Source organism: Aptenodytes forsteri, unplaced genomic scaffold (assembly GCF_000699145.1).
Source record: "Aptenodytes forsteri isolate BGI_AS27 unplaced genomic scaffold, ASM69914v1 Scaffold361, whole genome shotgun sequence".
Classification (NCBI taxonomy): domain Eukaryota; kingdom Metazoa; phylum Chordata; class Aves; order Sphenisciformes; family Spheniscidae; genus Aptenodytes; species Aptenodytes forsteri.
The window spans coordinates 177,401-202,202 of NW_008796212.1; the positions used below are offsets into that span (position 1 = coordinate 177,401).

Below are 24,802 nucleotides of genomic sequence, written 5' to 3' on the forward strand. Positions count from 1 at the left end.
TGGTACAAGAATTAATAGGGAACAATAATTTTCTTCTTTTACTATAACAAAAAGCCATCCTAAACGTTTTATGAAGCTGTATGGGAGTGCAAATTGTTAGCTTGCTATTTGAATTGGCATTTTAAAAAAAAAAAAAATCCAAACTTTAGACTAAACTGATGGTTGCTAAACCTGTTAAGTTAAATGCTAGAAGGATGAGAGGCGTCCCACCATCCTTGTTTCGGTTCTTGTTCCCCTTGGACACACGGTTGGATATGCTCCACTTTTCTCCTTTCAGACCTCGGAAGGGCCCGTAGGCCAGGTGTCAAGAAGAGGACTCGAGCCTCTGTTACCTGGCCGGCTCTCCGGCACAACCCCAGCTAGTTTGTCTAGTATTTGGTTCAGCACTGGTCCTCGCCTGGCGTTGGCTTTATGCAGTTTTATCGGCCTCTGTCCCACGGTACTTCCTGCTTGGAAACAAAATGGGTTCGTTATCCTACTGAGCAGTGAGGCAGCTCCTTTTTCATAGTAACACAAAGCCTTCCTTTCAGGTCCTCATGCGTTTGAGATAGCAATTAATAGAAGATGGCAATTGGCAGCTGAATTTATTACCTTCTGCTTTGAAAGCTAAAGCAAAAACCCGTGTTTGGTAGTATTGTAAGGCCTTTTCAGATAATAAAAACAGTGATGTTTCACACCAGTGATTCTGGATCCGTGATCAGGAGGAGAACACTTTGCTCCTGACAAAGTTAATCATCAAACCTCCCCACCTGGCAGGTCACAGACAGGAGTGTGTTGAACAGACCTCCTGCACGCACCCCTGCGCACAGGTAAAACGGCATTCACAGCGTGTTAAAGCCATTTATGCTTTGGCATTCAAACCGGGAGCCTTTCCCCGTAAGGAAGGTGTGTGCTAAGAGAGCTTCTGCAAAGGCTTAGGCTATTAAAATAAAAAATAACAGTCATCAGTAGGCTTTATAATATTTTTCATTACTTTTATAGCTGTGAAGCAGGCATGAGTGGGGATCGTGGGTATTGTTTTTAATACAAACCTTCCACCCGTAAAAGGATAGAGTGTATATTTTTTTGGATGAAATTTTTCTAAGAAGTGCTGAGGTAAATGTTTTGGAAACCTAGAGCGATGATTATGGACAGTTGATTTGTGATGCTTACGGCATCTTAATAGCGTATTTATAAAAAAAGCCAACATTTCAGTTCCTGCAGCCTGCCATCCATCGTGTACATTCTGCACAGTGCCCTTGCACAGTGTGTTGCAGCTGCAACTTGTGAGAGTCCCTAGGCTGAAGAGTTCACGTTCAGGCTTTGACAGCGATAGCAAACTCTGGGATGCACGTCTAAATCGGCTAACTTTAGGATCCTTTCCCAGTCTCTCAGTGCACAAAGTCATTTTTTCCTTTTAATAACTTTATTGGGTGAGACACACTATGTTACTTTTTGCAACAAGGCATGCTGAGTACCAAAGGATGGCTGTTTTAATAAGCTGACCTCGCTACTGGGTGCAGACTCTTGCATCACCACTTTGTTTGCAAAAGCCTTTTACTCAAAGCCTGTCACAGGTAATGACAGGAAAGGTCAGATTGCCATCTTTCCTTTTGAGAGCAACCTGTGCTTAAACCGCAAGAGCTACATAGAAGAGACGGTGTGTGATCTTTGGTCATTATTTCCGATGAGTAAGTGTCATGTCACTGGGTCGCTGTTTTCTATGGAGGCTGGCAGCTTGGAAAAACCCATGTCACCTCGTGTCATCAGCCCCCAGCTCCTAAGTCGGGCTTTTTAAGGTTTCTGCTCAAGTGGGCTTTCAGCGCTGCTTTTGTGGCAGAGAGCAAATGTTATCTGGGATGGGACAGACGGCTTGTAAACACTTCTAACAAAGGATGAGTATTGGAGGTATATCAAGAAATGAAAGAGGTCAGATGATGAAGCACTTCCGGATTATGCTCAGTAAGCCTGAGAGGGGATGTATAATTTGAATTGGGTCTTCTGCATTTAGCCGTGGTAGCAGCGTGAAGGCTTGTGGTGGCGAAGGCAGCTCTGTCCTGAGTAAAGGGGAGGGGTTTTCACACGCTAGTTGTGACAAAAAGTGCCATCGTGTGCAAGAGCTTCAACTGGACTGCTGCTGATGCCTCCTGCAAGTGTCTGGTGATTGTGGCTTGCTCCTGGGTCCCAAAATAAACAGATCGATGTTCCTCTGTCTTCTCCAGGTTCTACGTGGAGGAGCCAGTCAGCGTCCTTTGACCCCAAATCAGAACCAGCAGGGACAGCAGACTGATCCGCTGGTGGCTGCTGCAGCCGTCAATTCTGCCCTTGCCTTTGGACAAGGGCTGGCAGCGGGGATGCCAGGTAGGGGTTCCGTGGGATCTGCACCTTCTCCAGTGCCCAGGGAGATCTAAGAAAATTACATCTTGTGTCTCTGCGTGGTGTCACGTTTGCCTGGCATTCAGCAGTATTTTGGTTTTATTGTTTTTTCGGTTTTAATCTGTGGGTATAGAAGGCATTTTCGAGAGGCTGTTAGATGTGAACTTAACTACCTATGCAGCATTTAAGTTAAATCAGGGTTTAGATCCCTGTGTCACAGATGAAAACAAATGTTATCAACTGGATTGCTGTACGGGTTCGTTAGTTGCTTGCGTACTCAAGAGAATTGATGGCTCCTATTGGAAGTTGCTTTCAGATTTTTCTGTGGATCATGCTAGCTTATGTGGTCTCTATTTTAAAACCTCAGAGATATCTTAGTCCCATTCATTAGCCTTGTCTTTCCATCCCTGCCAGGTGGTTGACTAACAGCATAAGGACTTCCCCTTCATAATTTCTTCCAGGCAAATACTAGCGGCTTAAAAACAAGAAAAGAAAACGGATAAAAGGAAGCAGGGTTTTATTGTAATTTGTAATTCTGCGAGAGGAGCTACTGTATGAATTTTAGCTCTGATCCGTGAGGCTGTGTGGTACAAATGCTTTTGACACTCAGTTATACAGGATATTATTGTAAAGGCAAAGGGTAAACGTAAGTATCTTTTTGAATAATGTGGAAGTATGTCCTGCTGGTCAAATGTAAGAGAACAGGATTATTTCGGCCTCAGGTCTCCTCACTGGAAGTGTCACATGGTTGTTACATGGGGTGGGGTTTTATAGCTTAAGACGACTGTTGCTGTATTAAGTTACAGAGTGAATTGTAACTTGCATGTTTTCAAGTAATCTGCAGATTTCCTTCCATCTGCATTATTGGGGCTTTGGGGGTTATATTTACAAAGCAAATATTCACAGAGAACATTCTCTTTGTGACCCCACCGTGGAGAATCACTTCACCTTCTTCCTGAAAGTTTTATTTAACTGTAGAATTATATAGCAAGGTACCTAAATAGCTATATACTAAAGAATGCTTTATGATACATACCTTCAAAAATACATAACTTTTAAGTTCTATGTCTTACTTGCATGCGTGTGCACACTGAACAACTTCAACATATAGTGGGAGGGTTGGAAGTGCAGTGTGTTCACAAACATGAAAAGTCCCAGCACACATCGTACTTATAAGGGAAAAGAAATAGTGCTTTTGTATTTTAAGACCTTTTTTTGTCCATATAACTGAATTTACAGAGGGCAATGCTAGTATAGTGGGTTTGAGGGGGGGAAAAACGTTTTCTCTACCTGAAAGTCTTACTAGTATAAAGTCATAGACTGATAATATGGATTCCCCCCCGCTTCAGGAGAAGCAGAGCTGTTGTTGCTTTTTCTTTTTCCATTCAGATTTTCCTTTACAAGTCCTGTTGCACTGTACTCATCTGAAGACGAATGATCTGCCATGTGTTGCGCTGCTTGTTACCTTACCTGTGCACCTGTAATTTGCCCCTTCAGGTTACCCAGTGCTGGCTCCTGCTGCTTACTACGACCAAACAGGTGCTCTCGTGGTGAATGCAGGGGCCAGGAATGGCCTGGGGGCCCCCGTCCGTCTGGTAGCCCCCGCTCCGGTCATCATCAGCTCCTCTGCAGCGCAAGCAGGTGAGTCCCTGTCCCGTCAAGCGAAAATCTGCTCCATCCCCGGCGGAGGGTGGACCTGAGATCCTCTGGGCTCTGCTGGCGATGATGACACACTTGCCCTCACTGAGATCCACTGCGGGGATTGTTGTTGAGAACATCCTCCGTGCTCACTGTGGGCTGAGCCTCCCGAACAGCCTCAGAGAGGTAGCGTCGCATAAACTCTATTATTTTGCAGAGTTTCATGACAGTTATTTAAATTTGTCTGCTGGCATCTGGTTTCCCACGTAATAAAAGGTTTTAGCCTGTGTAGAACTCCCAAATGATCGCCTTGCGTAAAATGTTACATGCCTGGCCTTTGCCATGAGTTTTTTTTGGGTTTTATTGGGGTTCTTTGGGAGTTCAAGGCTTTAAAAGAAATTTTTCGGCCAGAATTTGTGCATGTAAGCAGTCTTTGCCAGTGTTAGTAACAGATTATGAAATGGGCCTTTTAATTGTTTCCTTGTAGGTCTTGGGGTTTTTTTTTTCCTTTTACTTTGGAACTGGCTGAAAAACAAAAGTACTTGGTTTTGATGTTCTTAGCACTGTAGGATTGCGTTTTGTGCACTAAAGGACAATTTTGCTTATTGCAAAACTTGTGTTTCTTAATTGGATATTGCTAAGTGTGTGGCTGTATTGATTTGAATCTTAGAACTTTTTGTGTGTTTGATCTGTGTAGCTCTAATAATACAAACAGCAGTAATAATAACTAAGCATTGTTAGTATTCAGTGGCTCTGTGCAAGACTTGTGGAGCTCAGCTAGAAAGTAAAGAGAGTTTGATGTGAAAGGGAGATTTTCATCTTGAGAGGAAAGAAAAAAATCTATAGTAAATAAAAGGAACCTGCTAAGTTTTAACTTCCAAAACTGCTATGAAAATGGATTTTTCAGTCTATGCTTCCAATTACTTTCTCTGTAGCAGTGGCAGCGGCTGCAGCTTCGGCCAACGGTGCAGCGGGTGGCCTGGCAGGAACGACAAACGGACCATTTCGCCCTCTAGGAACCCAGCAGCCCCAACCCCAGCCCCAGCAGCAGCCCACCAACAACCTGGCATCCAGCTCGTTTTACGGCAACAACTCTCTCAGCAGCAATTCCCAGAGCAGCTCACTCTTTTCTCAGGGCTCTGCCCAGCCTGCCAACACTTCCCTGGGATTCGGAAGCAGCAGCTCTCTCGGTGCCACGCTGGGGTCTGCGCTGGGAGGATTTGGGACAGCAGGTAAGAACAGCAGCTTCTTCATGGGGAAAAAGGAGAGAAGTAGATAGCTCCAAATGCAGGTAGTGGGCTTGTGAGCTGCTGGAGCTGGCTCTGGTGCACCAAACTGCTGAGCCCTCCTCTTCAGCCACCTGAGGTTAAGTGGAAATTTTCCTTTAGGGACTACATTGGCTTTCAAAATCTGCAGCGCTTTCTGGTGAAACTTCTTTTAGCAGATGATATATTAGAAGTACCAAAGCAATGAATTTGTTTTGTTATACATGTTATCAGTCGTCCCCTTGTTGCTACAGATTAAGTTATTAAACAGCTTTGAATTTCCTTGCCTTTACCTGCACGTGCTTGGTGGAGATACTGGATTAACAGGAATTGGCTCCAGAGTGGTAACCATCTGTGTGCTCTTACCTCAGAATATTGGTTAAGTAACTCTTTGTGATTTTAAAAACGCTGATCTGAGGTGGTTTCCAAGCTTTATTCTGGGAATTGTTTCTATCATACACCAAAAAAAGTCACTTACTGTGGTTGCAAGAAATGTTACATATGTGGTTTGTTTTCATTTGCTTGTTAGGCAGTTAGAGACAAAGATTTTTTTCAGAATAAAACCAAACCAGAAAGATATCTGTGGGTTGGGGTTTTTTTTCCTTAGGTTTGTTTTTTTGAAGTAGAACAGTTGTTTTAATTACTGCTTAGTCTCAGAGGTAGTAATTATGTCCTGAACTTTCCTGCTTTCATCAGTATGAAGGGCAAGTTAAAACATGCCTTTTGAACCTGCTCCATCAGAAAAGACTGAGGGTCATACTGTCACTGCATCAAATCAGTTTTAAATAAAAGTTATTCTAAATATTTTTCTTAAACCCAGCCTGAGAATTTGAAGCATCTTGGATTTAGGTAAACACAGCATTCACTTCTTTCACTTCAGTTTATTTAAGTAATTGAATTCAATTACTAGTTTGCTCAATGCCAAGATGCACAAACTTGTTTTCCCTCGATCAATGAATAAAAATGTGAGGCTGTTGCTTCTAGAACTTGTGTGTGGTCATGAAAAATGGTGAGTTCATTGCAGTTAAAAATTTCACTATTTACTAAACAAGATTTTAATAAAACATTGATTTCCCGCCCCCCCCCCCAGTTGGCAGTGCATTTAAAGAGTTTGTATTTGACTGTCGAGACAACCCTTCAAAAAAATGTTGGGTTTATGTGTTAAATTGAATTCTGATTTCCATCTCAATAAAGCTTGGTGCAAACAGGAGCTGTTTTCTAATATAATGAAAGGTGAGCACAAGGATTTCAAGTAAATGTACACGAAGCTGTACATGCTCTTAAGTAAACATGAATAGATAAAATCTCATGTTGGATTTGTTTTAGCTCTAATGGCTAAAGAATAAATACGAGGCAATGCTTGTAGGGTGATCTAATATCTTCTGTTAAACTAAGTGATATGCTTAGGGGAAAAGAGCTTTGAAGTACACAAACCTTCTCCTGAAGGTTCAGAAGCAAAGCCTTAAGTGTTTGTGTCCAAAAGCCAGCATGTTCGCTGTCGTTTTGTTCTGTCACTTCCTTTAGGTAGATTTTTATCTTCTTGATCTTTCTGCTTGTAGATTTTTGGAGCTGTATTTCTTGATGTGTTCTATTGGTATAAAAACTACAAAGCTGTAAATGCAAAGACAGGGTTCAAGCTAATTTTTTAAATCGAGGATTTCTGCTGGATCATTAACAACGTGGTTTTAATTAATGCATTTCATTTGGGCGCATGCAACACCCTTAGGAAAACAGCAGCCTGGTGCAATGCAGTTGTTAATAGGTACCGTTGTACTGGCTCTCCAGCTATCCAGTTGTCTCGGGCAGCTTGTTGACATCACACAATTTTACTCTCTTCCTCTTTTCAGTTGCTAACTCCAACACGGGCAGTGGCTCCCGCCGAGACTCCCTTACAGGGAGCAGTGACCTGTACAAGAGGACATCCAGCAGTTTGACACCTATAGGACACAGTTTTTATAATGGCCTTGGGTTTTCCTCCTCTCCTGGACCTGTGGGAATGCCTCTGCCCAGCCAAGGACCTGGCCACTCTCAGACTCCACCACCTTCCTTATCTTCACATGGATCATCTTCAAGTTTAAACCTGGGTAAGAGCCACAGTGCCACTGTCCCAGCACTGCAGGTTACTGCTCTGCTCTCCCTTGGTGCAGAGATGTGAACACCCCACTGCTGGGTAGGTGAGATACCTGCTGCCTAGTTGCTGCTCTTATTCCTGTGGCGGGGACCCTGCGTTTGCAGAATTAGGTGAAACACTGAAGCAGGGGTTGTAGCACCTATGTTACGTGTCTGTGTCTCTCAGTAGTTCAGCTGTTAAACAGGAAGGTTTCTGTATTGCCTCCTGGTTTCCTCATCTCTAAATTATGGATAACATTTCCAAGTTTTGAAAAACAAACTGTTTTTCTTGTGCAGGTCTCAGTAACAGCACCAATTGTTTGTTATCCTTGAATAAAATAGATATGCAGGGCTGATCCTTAAACTTGTCAAATGTTTTAAAATACCCATTAAGTTTTCAATAATAAATTAATCAGCTTAGGATACAGTTTCTTCTTTTATCAAAATACGTAATGTTATCTGGAGCAGTACTTAGCTTTTAGCTGAGGAGTTTGAGAGTTTGCTTTTGAAAATTCCCCATCAACGTGGCCTTATCAAAAGCACGTTAGTACATGAGAGAGGCTTTCTTAAGAAATAAGATATATTAATATCTGTAAGATGCATTACTTTATGGAAGCTGCATCTTCTGGAAGAGCTTCGAGTTGGCCCAGAGCTCTTACATGTAATAAAGTAAATCTTTAAATAAAGCAAATATTAAACAATAAAGCAATGCTCATGTGAACTTCCTGAAGTGTTCATTTCCAGGCCTCATAAACAAACAAGATAAGTTATTTGTTGCATCTGGACCAGATAATTTAGTACTTGCTCAGAAAATCACTTTGTTTTGGTTGTCGCGTATCTGTCTGGATTTAACATAACTTTTGGTTATCAGAGCAGTTTTCCATGCGTATACACACTCATCAAATACTATATTTATCATGTTTTTTATATGCATGTGTGATAAATTTGATGCTGGCTAAAGGCTAGCATGGAATAATAATAAATACGATTTTTTGAGATCAAGTTTAGATTTACCATCTTTCCTTGTTCAGAGCTTTAATAGAATTGGAAGGGGTTTTAGCTTTATTTATGCAGCTGTACAGTCCTTAAGCTGACAGTTAAATAGCTACAATAAATTAATGCTGAAGGCTAACCAGATTCCAAATCTGGCACTAGAAAAAGTCTGTTGCCCCTGCAGGCAAACAAAAGAATGAATCTTAAAAACTGGATCAGAGAAAGGTTAATCAGTTTGATAACAAACTCTGGAAAGAAAGCGGAGTTACCATTTACATAGAAGGGTTATGTCCCAGAGCAGTTAGTGGGTCTTCCCATCTTGACAAAACATTCCTCTCCTTGCAGCCAGGTTTCCTCCACGGCTGACTTCGTGCTTGGTAATGCTGGAAGAAAAATCTCACCTAGAGTAGCTCTGCATTTGTGTGGTTTTCACCTTGAAATCTGTAAAAGGTCATTTTGGTTTTTTAAGTTTCCCTTTCACCTGTAATGGAAGACAGTGTTAAATGTAGTTGTAGTTTCCTTTGGTTATAAAATAAGTTTTAATGCTGTAAAACAGCACAGGCATTGCTTTTCCTTATAAGAAGCTTGAGGCTGACTCCTGTTTGGGAGTGATACCAGAAGTAGTTTGTGATAAAGAGGACAAGGAGTATTTGTAAATATCTAAAAATGAAAGGACAGATGGGAACACCCAAATGTGGTGTTTGCAAAGAGGGAAATTAGAGCAGTCGGGTTTAGAACCATGTCCTACTACCACTGCATTATGTGGGAGGAGACAACCTGGGAGAGTCACTTCAAGTAACTTTGATTTCAGGGTTACACAATGACGTAAAGAAGTTGGCATTAAATCTGACTTGCAATCAGCAAATCTATGGTTAAATGCAGTGTAAGTTGTGGGTTTGACTTTATCACGTCTCATAGATGCGCAAGTCGATCATTTGTTGGGTTGGTGGTGTGCGTAAAGATTCAGCTCTGGCTCTTCTGGCTTTCTGAAAGCTCATAGCTGTGAAAAATGGTGTGTATTTATCAAGCTAGGGTTTTTTTCTGGTGTTGTAAAGTGACCTTGTGAAATGACTGGGCAATCACAAGTACCTGAAATAACCATGCAGCCAGTTCTTACGAAAAGAACTACTGGAGGGAGGAAGGCTGAGCTAAATACATCCGTTAAACTCAAAGGTGTATGCAACGTATGCAGCTGTGCATGGCTAGGATAAAGCAACTGTAAATAAATGTGCACTTTTGGATGCTAAAGCAGCAGGGGCCCTCTTCTTCCCCAGTATTGATCAAAATTGCAGAATTATAAATTACTACATATGGTTTTTTTTAAATTATAAAATTTAATTTTGGCCAGGTTACACTTCACATCAGTTCACGTAGACCCCCAAGCAGTTTTTGTCAGCCCTTGTGTGTGTAGCTGGCATGGTCCCAATAGAAACGCTTATCACGCTGTATCCTGGGGCTGAATGTGTCCAACTCCGGGTTTTCCCAGTTTGGAATGGATATCAGGGTTTGCAGCAGATAAGTGATTATTTTAATTTTATGATTTTCTTGCAGGAGCTGCTTGGGAGAGAGCTGCCCCATACCATAGTCAGCCTGTAATTTAAAAGGCAGGACTGGTGTGAGGAAGCTGATACACACATGTGGGAATTTAATTTATTAGAGGGTTTTTGGGAAAACTGGCTGGGGAGTTGGTAACCAGTTAGCTGTGAGCGACTGGGAGGACTGTAGGGCTGCGTCTCCCTGGGCAGCTGCTGGCACATGCTGGCACTGGGCTGCAGGGGGTGCAGTGACACTGGGGGGGGTATCTCGGGGGCTGCTGGCTCCTGCCCTTCCCAGCCCCAGGGAGGCAGCATGGGGTCCCCTTGGCTGGGCAGGCACTGCCTGGCGCCTCTGCGCTGAGCCCTCAGTAGGGGCAAGCAGCAGGGACGTCTTCTGCGCCTGCTTTCTCACAGAGCCATCTTTTCATCTTCCTTTTTTTCCCATTGTTTGGCATTTCTCATACTGGGAACCCCTGCGTTGCAGAGCAATTTGAGGGCCTTATAAAAGTCCCCTGGAAGCTTGCTTAAGAAGTGCTTTGTTTTCAGACAGCAGCCTTTGTGTTTCTTCCCCTGTGTTTTCTTTTTGACTCATCCTTTCATTGTCCTTTTCTTTCCCTGAAATCAGTAATTCTTTCAGGTTAACGTCTGTCTCAAGTGTCCCAGCAAGCACTGAGAAGATGACTTACCATTTCAAAATAGGAAATGCTCAGTTGTTATGGCCGCGGTGTGAGTCTGAGTAACGCATCCGCCTTGGAGTCCCCAGGATAGAGGCTGTACTTTGTCCTCCCCAGATACAGATTTTTACTGACAAATCCCAGACACTTTTAAGAAAATATGTTCAGAGACAGAACCACACCACAGCTGTCCCTTCTATACAACCTCTGTGTAGTGCATACAGCACTGGTTTGCTGTCATATGCGGGTGCCAAGTGCTTTGCACGGGCAGCATGATGTTAGCACGATAGGATGTCTCCACACAGTTTGCAGACCCCCTTTTGGAGTTTGTTGTGGCTGAAGACGCAGGAGAAACGATCAACACCAACATCTTGCAGGAGTCCTGTCCCTTCTTTGGAGTTTTTGCCCCTTTATGCTACCCTAGTGTCCCTAAGAGCTTCAGGAGCTTTCAACCTCTGCGTACTGCTCTTGAACAAGGAGCTGTTTCATTGTAGTTATCGGTAAGATCCCGTTGAAGTCTGGGATCTGGCAAATTCACTGTGTTCCCAGCCACATATTGGCATAAAGGAGCTTGAGGTGCTCCAAGGTTTCTGGCCTTTGGTGGTTGACAGGTGGGTTTCAGAAGCGCTTGCTTGACTTAGGAAACCTGACCCCCACACGGTCTCTTAATTCCCAGTATGATGTTGAATATCATGGGGATACCTGCAGTCAGCATCTGCATCAGAAGAAAGACCGACGGGTAGAAAACTGGAGTAAGTTGTGGTTTATTTTGAATCTCCAAAAAGATCAGAAGGTTTTTCTCAGAAAACCTCTGACAGAGAAGACTTTGTACAAACTGTGCTTTCCCTCTTAACTAAGAGATAAGGCATAGGTGATAAGTGCGAGTGCTAAACCCTTTCCTCTTACAGCCGTTTGCAGATGGTCAGGAGCTAGTTTTCCACTTAGCGCCTTAGTGCTGTGACTCTTACTTGCTTCAGGGTTTCAAAAAACAAGTGGTAATTCTGAGCTCTTCTAAAACGTCAGTATGCCATTGCTCAGCTTGTTGCTGTTGGGTTTCCTTTACCTGAGAGGCGATTTACTGTTCCTTTGAATATCCTGGTCCTTCCAGCAGTAAGGAATATCACTCGGTCACTTTTCGGAGTTCTTGCTCAATTAAGAAGTCAGAGAAGATGATGGCCACACCATTGGCAAAGCAGCGTAAGAAGGAGATGTGAACGAGAAGCTCTCAAGTCTCCTTCTCCTCGAGGTTTGGCACCAGCTCCAGAGAAGTCAGAACACGTTTGCCCAGCTCAGAGACAGGGGAGCTTAATTAGGCTGTTACCAGATACTTAATTCTCACATAGTGTTTCCTGCACGGGAGCTTCCTTCAGGCATCGATGGCAGAGGAGTGCAGTTCACTCAGCTCTTTTTTTGTTTTATTTAATATTTTTATTGCAGACACTGTCATGTGCACGGCTGCCAGGAGAAGGTCTGTTCTCTTTGCAGACAGCCCTACCGATGTTTGCCTTGAAGGTCTTCCCTCCTTTGCAAAGACTTCTTGTAGCTCTTTTTTTCAGGTGGTTTGCCCTCGCTGCCTCACGTTGGCCTTTCAGGTGGCAGGTTCCCATGCGATAAGAACATTTTTCTTGGGAGGACTTTGTCCCACCCAGGAAAAACCATACTCGCTCAAGGCATCTTGCGGTCTTTGACCAGCAGAGGGATCCCGAGCCCTGCAAGAAAGGGAAGAGTCCTCTGCCATAGCTCTGAAGCAAATGTCAAAAAATTACAGGCAAGGAAACAGTGTTTAAAGGTTTAAGTTGGTTCCTATCAACGCTTGCAGTTTGCTAACTATATGATGAAGCATTACCTAGTCCCCATACCTGTTACTGGGTAACTTGGCAGCTGTCTTAATGTGGATGAAAATCTTTAGGGCATTTGTGAAAGCACAGGATTTTTTAAAGTATTTATTTATTGTTTTTATTTTATTGTGATTTACCTGTATTTAATGGTGATTTGGTTTTTATATCCAAAATTTTTATACTTGCTTCTTGCTGCCTTTTTCCTGTCTAATTTCGTCTTATATCTGTCCCCCACCCCAGTACACTTCTTCTAAATCAGTCCTTTGCACGGCAGCAGGATAGGTGGAAAAAAACCTGAGGATGGAGGATAAGGTAATTAGAAACAGCAAGTTAGCAAATGGTGGAACTGATAATTTGTCTGTTATAGACAGTTTTGACAGAGTGAGGAACAGAAGTTGTTACAGTCTGTTCTTTGCTGAATCTGTAGCTGGTCCTAACAATACAACGGTGCCATGCTAAGGAACTACGCTTGAACATGTCCCCATCTAAATTATTTTGGGGGCAGCTCACTTAGCTTAGTTGAGAATACTTCCTAGTTGAACCACGTCAGAAACCCGTCTTGGTGGAAAAGGAGTAATTAGAAATAAAATGGCATGCACAGGTTGTAAATTAATCCCTCGGACACTTTATTTCATCTTGTTTTTATGACTTGCAGGAGGGCTCACAAATGGGAGTGGCCGTTACATCTCTGCTGCTCCTGGAGCTGAAGCCAAGTACCGCAGTGCGAGCAGTGCCTCCAGCCTCTTCAGCCCCAGCAGTACGCTCTTCCCTTCATCTCGCTTGCGCTACGGGATGTCTGATGTTATGCCCTCTGGCCGAAGCAGGCTGCTTGAAGACTTTCGCAATAACCGGTACCCTAATTTACAGCTGAGGGAGATTGCTGGTCACATCATGGAGTTCTCCCAAGATCAGCATGGATCCAGGTGGGATTAAAAACCTTGTGCTGTGGGAAGCTTTTGGGACAGCTGCTTTTTGAGTTAGCGTTGTTCGCAATTTGCATCACGTCCTGAAGCAGAGAGGCAGAACAGGGAAAAGGAGGTGTGAAAAGCCAAGTAGTGTAACATTCTGACCCTTCTTTTGAAAGACTGTTTGGGTACAAATGCTGATAGCACGAGTCCCATCTCTAAAGAGGAGCTTGCTTGCTTTGTAATTTGCTTGCTAGTCCTACTGGCAGAGCTTAACTCATTTCAAAGAGCCGCCTGGACGCGAGACCTTGCTGTATTATTCTAATGAGATCTGCTTTGCTTGGAATGAGGAGATATTTTGGGTACCGACAATGATGTGTGGCCGTGGACCTCATGGCTGTGAGCACCTGAGGTTTCGGATAGCTGGATAGGGCAACTGTGTTTTAAAGATTTGTGTTTCGAGCTCAGTGTATGAAGCTTTTGAATGGGTCTGTATTAACGAATGTGTTGCGGGCATATATGCCAGTGGCATCACACCAGCCCTATTTTTCAGGTTTATTCAGCTGAAACTGGAGCGTGCTACCCCAGCAGAACGTCAACTTGTGTTCAACGAGATCCTCCAGGCAGCTTATCAGTTGATGGTCGATGTATTTGGAAATTACGTCATCCAGAAGTTCTTTGAAGTAAGTCTGCATTCCCCTGCAAGTCTTACTCAGATGCCTGCTGTCCTGAGGTATTGGATGAGCTCGTAGAAACCCTGCTATTTGGTTAAAATGATGGATATCTGTCAACACTGATGTCATCTCCTCCCCACAGGCTGCTGCATCATTCCTGTTGGGGTGACTGAGGTGTGAGACTTGTAAAGATTCATCTGAAAAGTAACACTTTGCTTTGAGATGCAAAAGGTGTAGGAATAAATAGCAACATATCCAGGAGATGTAGGTCCAACAAGACTTTTCATGGATGCTGTGCTGAGCTGTCAGTACTCACATGTTTAGGAACAAAAGAAACTTCCAGTGAGCAGCATGCACTGGAAGAAAGTGTTGTGTTTTCATACCAGGGGGCTGGGCAGACACCCATCTCTCCTTCTTGAAACTGGTCTGTTCCTTCTCCACCAAGGCTTGGTGGTTCTTTTATCCAGTAATTTTATAGCAACCCCATCAAGGGTTAGTGACCTGGCACATGCCACCCTGGTGGCTCCAGCACCGTTGACGCTGGAGTTTGTTTCAAGTGTGTCAGGCATGTCTGACAGACACCGAACAGAAGTCTGGCTTGTGCCTGTTCACATCCATTGAGGTGTAGTTGGTATTTTCTTTCTTTTCAGTAGGCACAGTTGTTTCTTGTTTAACACTTCAGCGTGGGAGCGCTGCTGTGCTGCTTGGCCACGTGAGGGTTTTGTGCTTGTGGTGATTGGTTTCATCTTCACAGTTTGGCAGCCTGGAACAGAAGTTAGCCTTGGCAGAACGTATCCGTGGGCACGTTCTGTCCCTGGCTCTGCAGATGTACGGCTGCAGGGTGATCCAGAAGGCCCTTGAGTTTATTCCCCCAGACCAGCAGGTAATTGTAAGTTTCAATTTTAACTTTCTTCTTGATGTTTAACGTTCCTTGCCGTTTGGTGACCTGAACTGCGACCTTCTGTTCCTCTTGTGGCTGGTGTTCTTTTGGTTTGGTTTATGGCATGTTTGTTACGTTTTGTGTGCATGCTAAGTTTGTGACACCGTTCTTGGGTCTCATTGTTACCTCCTTGTTCCACTTAACTGGTAGTGGTGTTGGTTCTCTGTTAATTCCCTGAAATGAGATTATGTATGTAGGGAAAACTGAGAATGATAGTGAATTAGAAGATACTTTTAAATCCCTTGAAGGAAGCAGTGCCAGAGTTTTGCCTTTAATATTTGCTGAGATATCACTGTTTTGATATGTGGGTCAATATTCTGCTTTCCTGCAGTGAGACGTACGAGGAGCTCCTAGTTCCTGTTGAGCAAGGCTTGGCATTGGAGAGATGTGGATGATAGCCAGGGTCCCACTCAAAGCTCATTAATAAAGGAATTCCTCTAGGGTTTTATGAACAATGAATTAAGATGAAAAATACGCTAGGCAAGCTATAGCTAATAAAGGTGTTAGGAATCGTAATACAAGAATCTCAATGTAGGTTATTAAATTAAAAAACTGAAACAGGCTTTAGGAACGCACGTTCTCTTTAGGTCGAGCCTGGGCTAAGCTGCTGACACACTTGTCAGCAGGACGGTGGGTGGTGGCCCAAACTCTGGCACTTCTGGTCTGAGGATTTGCTAATTGTCTTCTTCCAGAATGGTATTTTTTAGTACGCTGTACTCCTGAACTGCCTGGTTTTGTATCAGTTGCAAAACTGAACTTGTCCGATTTTGTAGTGTCATTAAATTCCCCAAAACTGTCATTCTCTGTTTTCTGATTGTGAATCTTTTAGCCTGCATGTGTGTTACTTTAGTCATATCTAAACCTTATCTCTTGGTTTCCTTAATTATCATACAATATTACCTTGCCTATGTAAAATACTAGCAAGTTCTTATCCCAGTGCTGACCCCATTTTAGTGATATATGAAGCTGATACACGAAAAGTTTGTGAATTTTGGGCATTTTAGATTTCTTTCTCTTTCAGGGAGCAGAGGAAAGAATGGGGGATGCACAGTAAAGTTGTGTATCAATAAAATTTCTTAAATTTGGATACTTAACTTGAAAGAGGACACTCATGTTTAATGAAATGAGTGCTTCATCTTCATTTCGTAATAGTATTTTTCTTGGTGGTTTCTGTAGCACAGCAGGCTTCATCTCAGCACTTGGCCGCTGGAAAACTTCCAGTTTGAAATACATCAGTGCATCCTTCGTACCTTTCGTATTCTTGACCATGTTTAGCAGTGAAAACTTTGCATTTATCAGCCATGAATCCTGGTGGTGCTTTCTGTTTGGCTTTCTCTCCTCCTAATAGAATGAGATGGTACGGGAGTTGGATGGCCACGTCCTGAAGTGCGTGAAAGACCAGAATGGTAATCATGTGGTGCAGAAGTGTATTGAGTGTGTGCAGCCTCAGTCCCTGCAGTTTATCATTGATGCGTTTAAGGGACAGGTAAGTCCTTAACCAAGATACTGACTCTCATTCTTTGTATTCTTATATGTTGCTTTGAATAGCATGATAGTGGCTGTAACTTGTTCAAGTATTTTGAATTTTAAATTTTACTAAGCATCAGTTGAAAGGGTTCTGCAGCAGCGTTAGGGAGCCTAGAAACTCTTTGGTCACGTCTCTGTTATCATTTTTGTACAGGTATATCACAGTAAAGCATCCTTGCAAAAAATCTGTTTTCCTGGAACATCAAGTATTTTTTTGACTGATGGAGGGGAAAACAAGTCTCTCACTAATCCATCTTCATAGTAAAGGTGGTGAGCAGAGTTTTGTGATAGGTATAGTAAACTTTCATTATGATCCTCTCTGTGAGGATGGCTTAGAGGACTGCTGTTTCCCAAGGGTCTTGGAGCAGGGGAAAAACCTGAGTTTCATCTAGAAAAGGGCAGTTACTTGTGCTTCATTCTCCCAGTTTTTTCTTGGCATCCTCTCCTGAATTGATGTCCCAGATATTAATCGTGTAGCTGCCTTTATTCTGCCTGTAGTCAGCTTGTCTTCCATTACAAAAGCGCTGGTTTGGGCGTTTCCATCTTCAACTTAATTGGCTTTGGAGGGGGACTTTTGAAGTATTGAGGGTTTTGCCACAGGGATGTGAGGATAGCCCGGGGTAATTACAGCAGGAACCAGGCTTTATTAGTTTGGCTGCTCCTGGAACAGCTGTGAAAGTGGGGACTTGCTTGGGTATGTCAAAACAAGCAGGATTCTAGCTGGAAACTTGCTCAGCAGATTTGCTGGTTAGAGTTTAGCTTTGGACCTTCCACTAGGGAGTTAGGCGAGGCAGAAATATCTCTGGGAACTTGGTTGATGGCACTGACATTTCTTTGACTAGCCGTCCCAGTTTCATCTGAACTTTCATGTGAAAGATTAAACTTGCCGCCTCAAGACTATTTTTCTGCAGTTAACTGCACTTCAAGTCCTGTTTTTCTGCACAGTTTACTCAATAGTTATTAAAAATTTGTAGACTGTCAATTTAACTTCAGTGCTTGGATTTGCTACTTTTGTTAATTTTAAGCAACCAAATAGGATTTTGTGCTTTAGACAGAAAACTGTGCAGCAATAATAAAATGTGTCATGTTCTTATCAACAGATTTGGTAATCCGTTAGAAATGAGAAAGAAGGTGCTTTGTTGTCACTTCTCCTAAGTGTAGTTAAGGTTTTTAAAAAAAAAAAATCCAAATAGTTGAGGAAAATCCTTTGCTGAGCATTCTCAACCTTTCTGGTTCATACCATTTCTTACATAGCTTAAAACACATAGCTGGCAAACAGTGTGCTGGATTTATTCTTCTGAAACAGTGTTTTAACACAGCTTCTTGCCACTGCTTGGCTGTCCCAGTGTTCTTTTTATTAATCAAGAGGCTTTAATAATGCTTGGCTGTCTCAGTGTTCTTTTTATTAATCAAGAGGCTTTACCATTTGTTTTCCCGTTTCCTGAACGGGGAAGCTGAAGCGCAGGTAGGGATGTGATGTGCCTGCGATCACCCAGTTAGTCCTGTGGCAGTGGGGAACAGATGTTTCCACTTTCAGTTTATGCTATCTGGAGCTGCAGTGCTGCAAGCTGGCATTACCTACCATGCCCGGGAAAAACCACCATGTGTTCATTTAATTCTAAAAGGTTTCTAGGATTGACAAAGACTAACAGATGTGTTGCTGCCTGTGCTTGCCTGTCTTTGTTGAACACAGGTTTTTGCGTTGTCTACACATCCATATGGCTGTCGTGTGATCCAGAGGATCCTCGAGCACTGTCTTCCTGAGCAGACCCTTCCCATCTTGGAGGAACTTCACCAACACACCGAGCAGCTTGTTCAGGTCAGTGTGGGAAGGGGGAATGTGGGTGCTGTGAGATGTTTCTCGGTTACTGCTCTGTATTAGGAAAGCTCCTGGCAGCCTATTTGGGACTGCAGCTGTAGTGCTGCTGGGGTCGTCTGAACACAGGGACTCTGCTCCCGAGGAGGAATGGGAAGGAAGGTGGCAGACAAGAAATGCATCACCAGTAATTGTTTTGGCTATGTGCACGTATCCAGCAGGTATAAAAGTTGTAGTTACTTCCCCTTTTGAAAAGGATCTTAAATATTGAGTGGGTGCGTGTCCTAATGCTTCACTCAAGATCTTACTTGCATTGTAACTTCTGAAGCGAGTTGGTGCGAAGAGCTGATTACTTCTAGGAAAAGAAAATGCCAAGTAATTGGGGTTCTTAATGTGTTGGTTTTGTGCACACCCCCTTCCTGGCTGCCTTTCCTCTTCCTCGCAGTCCTTCTGAGAACTTGCTTTTCTAGGGTTCTGGTGTTGGGGCAGGATGGACATAACAGCAAACGAACCCCGTCCTGTATGCTCGTGTATTTAGCACACAGAAAGTGGGAAGAGGTTGGGCATGGAGGTTAGGCATCGAGTCATGCCTCTGGTATTGTGAACGGGGAAAATGTGTATCTTGTGATCTGAATATACACACATTAAGAATATGAACATGCATGAGGACAGTCTCCTGTAGCTAGAACCATGGCGCAGCCCTCCAGTACATGTGATTTGGTATGTTCAAACTTGGAGAAAGCAAAGAAACTTGAAATAAGCAGAGTATTGACATTTCACGTTCAAGGAAATTGTTTTGCATTTTATAATTTGTACAAAGATGTAGTATTTTACCTCCTGGTAAAACTCTGGAATGCACGTTTTTATAGAAGTAGAAAGTATTTACATGACTTATACAGTAGATATTTTAATTAGTGTTTAGTTCAAGTTTGTAAGTCTTAATGCACATTGGGAACTAGTTTGATATTAATGGTTCCTGTCCACATTTTGTCACACACTTCTGCTGTCTCTCAAACAGGATCAGTATGGGAACTATGTTATCCAGCATGTACTAGAACATGGTCGGCCTGAGGATAAGAGCAAGATTGTAGCAGAAATTAGAGGCAACGTGCTCGTGTTGAGTCAACATAAATTTGCTAGGTATGAATTTGTTCCTTAAAGTCTCCACGCCCTGTGGGAGCATGGACACGTGCTAGAGTTGCAGAAGAGTTAGGGGTGGGGCGTAGGGAGGTGAAAATAACTTTTTGCTTAACAACAAAGTGCTATTTATAACTGCTTGTAAACTGGGATGAGTGACTGGCAAGGTAAGTTTTACTTGTAATGAAGGAGGATGAAGATGTGGAAGAGTAGCTCTAATCCAAGTTCCTGAACTTGACGAAGAGTTTTTGTGTGTGTTGGGTTTTTTTTGTTTTGTTTTTGGTGTTTTTTAAGTGGTCACTATCCCTTGGATTATAACGTTCCATAAGAGAGTTTCACTGCCTCTGGGATGCTCTGTCAAGCCACAAGGGAGTTTGGGAAATCAATGCAGGAACAATTGTTTTTCATCCCACTTTTCACAGAAGAACCTGTGCTTTTTATATGCTAAGTTTTGCAGTCCTTTTTGAGACACATGCATAATGATATCCTCTTAAAGAAGCTGCAGCAGTCTGAGGTTGTTAGTCCGGATGCTACAGAGCTACACATGGGTAGAAGCAAAATCCAGGTACCTTAGTGGATGTCAAGACGAAGTAATACTTCCCATGTTTGTAAACTCCTTTTGTGTGTGTTTCTAGCCATTTGAACGTGAAGGCTGAGCTCTTCAAAGGCTCAATATTCTCACGTTTTTATGATTAGTAAAATAGTGCTTTAATACTTATGGACAGAAGGGAAGTGTAACATGAACAAGAATTAGAAGAGCGTGGTCTTAATGTTGTTATTTCAGATTCTTCCTCCCTGACTTGTCTTGCTCTTTTTTTCTAACCTTCCTTCCAGATGGAGCGTTAGTTAGTGTAGGATGTCCCCTGAGCTGAGCACTAGTTGTGGCAAACCACTTGGTGATTTTATGATTCAGTCAGGGATGCAGAAGATAAGACTAGCAAAACTCTCCGTCCCCTTTCATATATCCTATTTAACTTGGCTCTCTGGAGAGCAGAGACTAGTCATCTAAATATATTCAGGAATTTTGGAAGTTCTCTGCCTTTGCTAAGATCTTTCGTTCCTGAATAAGCATTTCCCTGTTGTTCTAACCTTGGACCTCCGCTCCCGTCGAGCTCCAGTACTGAGAAAACCAAAGAACAACTCATCTGCTTGTCTAATGGGCACGCTATGAGAACAGACGCTGATCTCAAATACAGCATCATTGTAGAGTTGCACAAATTTGGGTGAAATAAAACCTGAACTGGTCCTTTACCAAATTTGTACTCGGATCCCAAGTTCCTTGGACTGCTCTTCTGTTTCACATCGCTGATCTTCTGTGCCGGCACATAATGTCTCTCCCAAATGGTCTGCCCTTGCTAGAAGCGTAAGAGATCTCCTTGGGGTTGAATGAAAAGCCCGGTAGAGATGTCGCGTGCTCACAGACTGTCCTTCTTTTATTGTTACAGCAACGTGGTGGAGAAATGCGTTACTCACGCCTCCCGTACAGAGCGTGCCATGTTGATCGATGAGGTGTGCACTATGAATGATGGCCCTCACAGTGCCTTATACACCATGATGAAAGATCAGTACGCCAACTACGTGGTACAGAAGATGATCGATGTGGCAGAACCAGCACAGCGGAAGATTGTCATGCACAAGGTAAGCAGCTGCTGTCGATTGATAAGGATGTAAGACTTGTCACCGCCACACTGGTTGCGGAGAGAAAATAAGGCTGAGATGATTGCTTTTGCCGTTAGAATTTCCTAATGACGGGGGTATTTCAAAGTTGCGTATTTCAGTAGTAGCTGAAAGACAAAAATGTGAAATAACGAGATGCTATTTGGACTTAAAACTAGCTGGTTGCTTCTAGCAATCTCTTCTGACCTAGTAACCTAGTTCCGCACTCGTGGCGTAGCAAATGCTGCTACAAACCGCCAAGACTTTCACTGCAGCAGTGCCATCGGGTTGGTGCCTTGCAAGGGACCCTCTGAAGGTCTGGCGATGACGACACGCTTGCCCTCACTGAGAACAGTGTTCGCTGATGAGAGCAGCTTTATGCGCTCAGTGGAGCCGAGCCAGACCTCGACACACCTGGAGGCCGAGCGTGGACCTGCTGGTTGCGTTTCTGAGGGCTGCCATCGCTGCCTTGTCACTTCATGTCCCTGCTTTACAGCCCTCATCAGGACAGTCAGCGTGGCTGGTAACACCACGCTAACGGGGCGTGTTGCTGTAGCGCCTGAGCCTGGAGCCATTAATCAAATTCTCTATTACTCAGTTTTGAATACGGTTTCGATGAGAGACTTCCACGGTTTAGCTTTACGCTGCAGTGTTGGAATGCGTAACAGTTTCAGGACTTAATATTTGTCAAAAATGAAGACAGTTTGGAATTAAATATGCATTGCTGCCAGTCCTGCCTCCCAAGGCTATATGCCTGCTGCCCCAAGGGCAGGAAGCTCTAAAAATCAGGTGATGTCTTCATTTTCCTGCTTTTAAAGGTCACATTTGTGGGTCTTTATAATTGTAATGAATGGGAAAAAATACGCTTTTAAATGTGTAGCAGAACTGAGATTATTTTCTTCAGTCACATGTTTTAGGGTCTCGTACTTTGTGAAAAATACCAGCTACAGCTAGACCTCATACTGGAAATAAAATACTAACACTGGCTTGGAAAACCCCATATTTATTTATTTTTAAGAGGAACTGTGAAGAGTGTCAGGTATTTAAATCCCAATGAAATCAAGTGTATTTAAGAATCCTTGAGTAAGATGGACCAAGTGATTTTTTTTTTCTGTAAAAAGACGTGGGTATTATCTGTTCAAGGGAGCTGATTTTTTTTTTTACCTACGCAAGGCAGTTGATCAGTATGTAAACATCATATGTGCCGTTGAAATAATCTTCAGGGAGGTTAATTCTTAGGCTTAGGAATCATTCAGAGTAGTTCTTCTACACCAAAATCTGTATTAGTCCAAAAGGAATTACAACGATAATTAAAAATGTATGGCAAGGGATATACACAGTTTAACTGTAGCAGAATGACCTGTAGCTTTGCTAATCTATATATAGAGAGAGGGATATTTAAAAAAAAAAAAGATAATACACCAATGATCTTTACTGACATGTTCTTTTTCCTGTCAAGCAAAGTCTTTTGAATAAAATGCTAATTAGGTTATCAGTGTGGTTGTCAAAAATAGAACTGGGATGACAGCTAAATAGGACTGACTGAATATGAAGATTTCAGCTACGTTATCAAGCTGAATGAAAGCCTGGGAAAACTGAGCGTATCGACTGTTGCTTTTAGATTGTGAAAATTGCTATTAGTACAAACAAGTAGTTTGTGTTATTGTTAAAGACAGCAGTTTTATTTAAAAAAAAAATATAATAAAATATTGAAAAGTAATTTTAACAGTCAGTTCTGTCAGGGAAAAAAAAAAGTCTTAGAAAGGAAGATGAAGAAAGAACAAACTGTTGGACCCGGGGAGCTTTTCTTCTCCTTAACCTCAGAGCAGCAGTCAGACCTTCTTGGAAATGGGATGTGGGGAGGGCCAAGGCGTCAATTTATGATTATTACAAGATGGGTCCTTGAGCTGAAATAGGAATTTAAAACAGTTAGAGGCTGAGCTGATGAAGTAGGGTGAGCTTGGGATGGATTTCCCATGGAGTTCTACGGTCAGTCCTGGCTGGGGCGGGTAGTGGTGATGTACCTGCCCGAGGAGCAGGGAGTGCTGTACGTCCTGTGGTGGCTGTTTTCTCATCCTGTCTGCAGCTCCCACCGCAGAGTAGAAAGTCCATCGTAATTGTGTTATTGAAGGAACGTGCTGGTGGTGTGGGATATTTCTCATCTAGTAATGAAAATGAATCGCTCTTATGTCTCGTTCCTCTGAAACTGTCCAGGAGAACTTCAGCAGCATGATGATGTTACTAGGACAAAAACAGCTCTCCTTGTTCGGGTGCTCTGGCCGTAAAGGTGGTTTTACTCTGGCTACAGTCCTTACAGTGGCGTTGAAAGTGACTTTTACTGTGAAGTAGTGTGAGCGGGTGAAGTTTGCTTCCACAGACCTCTTCTCTGCTTAAAATAAATACTGTAATTGTCAGGTTCAGAAATTAAACTGCTGTTCAGCCCGGGAACACTGCATGCCTCTCCCAGTAGCTCTTTCAGATAGACTGCTGAAATTCATACCAGCAACTCTTCCGGGCTTTTAGCAGTTTTTTGAAGTTCAGCCTGTAGCCTGGAAGGAGGCAGAAGACCCTGCTCATGTTCAGCAAAAGCTGCTCAGCCCCACTAGACCCTTCTGATGCCTTTTCTGCCTTAGTGTGTTTGCCCGCAGGCTGGGGGCAGAGTGTCAGGGCACCCTTGGGAAGCTCGAGCACCCAGGGGTCCTGTCTTTCCAGCCTCCTCTCTTGGGACAAAGCCTTGTATTCATCCACACGCTCGGATCCAACTGGATTCCAGTAAAATGGCTCAAGACGACGCCACCTGCTTGACCAGAAGTTCCTCCTAAAAATAGCATCAGTGAGTTATGGAACATTAACTTGATTCACAGTAATTGAGGTGATCACAGCAAATGGCGCTTTAATATTTCAGGCATTTTTGTGGTCTTCTGCCCGTGGCCAGCACTCTGACCGTGCGGTACCCGGAGCTCGCTCAGGATTGACGTGGCCGTAATTCGGGTTCCTAAGCTTCACTCGCTCTTCTTTTATCTCCTAGATCCGGCCTCACATCGCTACCCTGCGTAAATACACCTACGGCAAACACATTTTGGCCAAGCTGGAGAAGTACTACATGAAGAACGGGGTGGACCTAGGGCCCATTTGTGGACCACCGAACGGGATCATCTGAGGCAGCGAACTGGGGAGGAGCTCACTGGCCATCCGGCATCTACAACCAGCAACCGACAATATTCCAATATACAGTTAGAAAATGTTTTATGGTTGCTAAACTGCTAAAAAAGAAAAAAAGAAAAGCCTTTGTAAATTTCTTTAATTTTATTATGCATAACATGTACTAATTATTTTTTTTAATTAACTAATTGCCCTGCTGTTTTACTGGTGTATAGAATACTTGTACATAGGTATCAAATGTACATGGAAGGCCACATTTTTGTTCACTGTTGTATCTATATTCCAAATGTGGAAACTTTCAGGGTGGTTGGTTTGAAGAAAACAAACAAAAAACCCCGTTTTTAATTCATCTGCCTTGCAGGAAATTCTTTTGCAAATACCTGTTTTTTCTCCTTTTAGTCAAAAGTCAGCAAGAAGTTTGAATTTTAGTTAAATGGCACAAACGACGCATTTAACGCTGTTTATAAATAAAAAAAAAATTCAACTTGCTAGAGCTTCAGTTTAAAAAAAGAATTAAGTTTTTGAAACTTTTTAATTGCTTTTTTTTTTTTTTTTTTTTTTTTTTTATTAAAAATTAA

At 42.8% G+C, this 24,802-nt stretch overlaps 1 protein-coding gene across 7 annotated transcripts in view; it reads left to right on the top strand.

Moving 5' to 3' along the window:
* The window catches only part of PUM1 (pumilio RNA binding family member 1), a 73,503-nt gene extending 48,809 nt beyond the window's left edge, over positions 1-24,694 (top strand). For 4 of the 7 annotated variants that reach the window (XM_009288297.2, XM_009288298.2, XM_009288300.2 and 1 more), the window contains 12 exons: positions 2,202-2,340; positions 3,853-3,996; positions 4,929-5,225; positions 7,106-7,342; positions 13,063-13,330; positions 13,866-13,995; positions 14,741-14,875; positions 16,275-16,412; positions 18,147-18,272; positions 19,288-19,409; positions 20,852-21,044; positions 24,091-24,694. In XM_009288297.2, the coding sequence (XP_009286572.1) occupies positions 2,202-2,340; positions 3,853-3,996; positions 4,929-5,225; positions 7,106-7,342; positions 13,063-13,330; positions 13,866-13,995; positions 14,741-14,875; positions 16,275-16,412; positions 18,147-18,272; positions 19,288-19,409; positions 20,852-21,044; positions 24,091-24,222 (2,061 nt within the window). In that variant the 3' untranslated portion in view covers positions 24,223-24,694. The remainder of the gene's footprint in view (positions 1-2,201; positions 2,341-3,852; positions 3,997-4,928; positions 5,226-7,105; positions 7,343-13,062; positions 13,331-13,865; positions 13,996-14,740; positions 14,876-16,274; positions 16,413-18,146; positions 18,273-19,287; positions 19,410-20,851; positions 21,045-24,090) is intronic. The other 3 variants (XM_009288299.2, XM_009288304.2, XM_009288303.2) reach the window with 1 other exon arrangement.
* The last annotated feature ends 108 nt before the right edge of the window (positions 24,695-24,802 follow it).